This window comes from Colobus angolensis, unplaced genomic scaffold, assembly GCF_000951035.1.
Source record: "Colobus angolensis palliatus isolate OR3802 unplaced genomic scaffold, Cang.pa_1.0 Scaffold27, whole genome shotgun sequence".
NCBI classification, from domain to species: Eukaryota; Metazoa; Chordata; class Mammalia; order Primates; family Cercopithecidae; genus Colobus; species Colobus angolensis.
The window spans coordinates 13,561,078-13,562,979 of NW_012115932.1; the positions used below are offsets into that span (position 1 = coordinate 13,561,078).

Here is a 1,902-nt window from a genome sequence, read left to right on the forward strand (position 1 = left end):
TTTTTTTTAGAGAGAAAATAACTTTCAATTTATGACTTTTTTTTTTATTTGACTTTAGATAGAAAAACTGAAAGTGGAATTAGATGAAGCTAGGCTTAGTGAAAAGCAGCTGAAGCACCAGGTAGATCATCAGAAGGAACTCCTCTCTTGTAAATCAGAGGAACTACGTGTAATGTCTGAACGTGTGCAGGAAAGCATGTCTTCAGAGATGCTGGCTCTTCAAATTGAGCTGACAGAAATGAAGAGTATGAAGGTAATTTTTATGGCATGTGTTTCTCAGGGTTTTCTCTTTTATTTTCTGGCATATTTTTACATGTTTTGGTAGTAATTCTTAAGAGCTAGTTTGAAGGCTGAAACATTTTTTGACCTAATTTGCATCTAACTAATTAAAAAGTGGGGTTTTTTTAGGTGGATGACTTCAATCATAATATAGCTTTAGATTGTATGATTATGTAAGGCAGCCTTTCTTTTAAATTAATGAAACATCTGGAAGAATTTAGAGGCATATCCCGGTTTTTATCATAAGAGCCCAGTGTAAAATGTTGGCTCAGTGGAAGCTGAAATGCATGTGAACTTAGTTTTTTCGTTGAAAGCTAAGTTTAATTAAAAATTAAAGCCTGCAATTCATAGAGAAAAAAGGGCAGTCTCTAAAATCATTTGTTTCCTTGGTGAAAAATTTAACAGTAATAGTAATTTCTATTATTTTAGTATGTACCTGACAACTTTTGACTGGTTCTTTAGTTTTAATTTTGGATGTGAACCACAGCTGAGATAAACTGAGCAACTGCCAAATGAAAGATTATTCAAGAGAATTTCCTCCTTTTCAATTCCTATTAAATAGACCACCCTCAAAGAAGAAGTGAATGAACTACAATACAGACAAGAACAGCTAGAACTTCTTATTACTAACCTAATGCGCCAGGTAGACCGGCTTAAAGAGGAAAAAGAGGAGCGAGAGAAAGAAGCAGTTTCTTACTATAATGCCCTAGAGGTACTATGATTATAGTAACATCATCTTTTCCAATTTATCATAACTTATTTTTTTGCTAATCTAATATCTATTGCCTAAATTGTTTTCTTTTGAATTTAGAAAGCTCGTGTAGCAAATCAAGATCTTCAGGTACAATTGGACCAGGCACTCCAGCAAGCCTTGGACCCCAATAGTAAAGGCAACTCTTTGTTTGCAGAGGTACTTACAAGTATTCTAACTACTAAATTGGCATTTTCCTTTACTACCAGAACAATTAAGCATGTTAATATTTTGTAGGTGGAAGATCAAAGGGCAGCAATGGAACGTCAGCTTATCAGTATGAAAGTCAAGTATCAGTCACTAAAGAAGCAAAATGTATTTAACAGGGAACAGATGCAGAGAATGAAGGTATAGAACTATCACTTTCAAAGGTTTATTAAACAAATTTTATGTCAGCGTTACATGTCTGAATACATCAGAGAAACTCTTTTTCCTACAAGGAGTGTACATATAGTTATTTCTAGAACTGCATGATTTCAAAAAATCAGTTTTGAAATTAAAAGATTCATTTATACTTTAAAAAGCTTGGAATAAATATTTAGTAATAGTATATTTAGCAATGATTTTTTTGTTTGTTTTAATGATTACTCACTAGCTTTGACTTAAATCTTTCTTTATGGAGTAGAAGAAAGAAAAGTATTTATTTCTTATTCTTGGCCTGATGTCTTTCCAAGCATAGCCCTAGGGTTCCTACTTCAGCTGAAACTCGCTGCCTCGCCAGTCCTCTGCTCTTTCACCGAGGCTTATTGTGGAGTGAAATTTGGATTATTCAGGGTTCCCTTTCCTTGTAGCCCCTCAAGTCAAGCACATAGACCCTTTTAATTTTACGGATTTTGTTGGTTGTCATGCTAGCCAAATAAGAGGTAGCAGAA

At 34.0% G+C, this 1,902-nt stretch overlaps 1 protein-coding gene across 1 annotated transcript in view; it reads left to right on the forward strand.

Annotated features, from left to right (window-relative positions):
* Positions 1-1,902, forward strand: part of SPDL1 (spindle apparatus coiled-coil protein 1) — a 21,295-nt gene that overhangs the window by 9,813 nt on the left and 9,580 nt on the right. The window contains exons 4-7 of the mRNA XM_011947829.1: positions 59-253; positions 842-991; positions 1,091-1,189; positions 1,268-1,378. Coding sequence (XP_011803219.1) covers positions 59-253; positions 842-991; positions 1,091-1,189; positions 1,268-1,378 — 555 coding nt within the window. The remainder of the gene's footprint in view (positions 1-58; positions 254-841; positions 992-1,090; positions 1,190-1,267; positions 1,379-1,902) is intronic.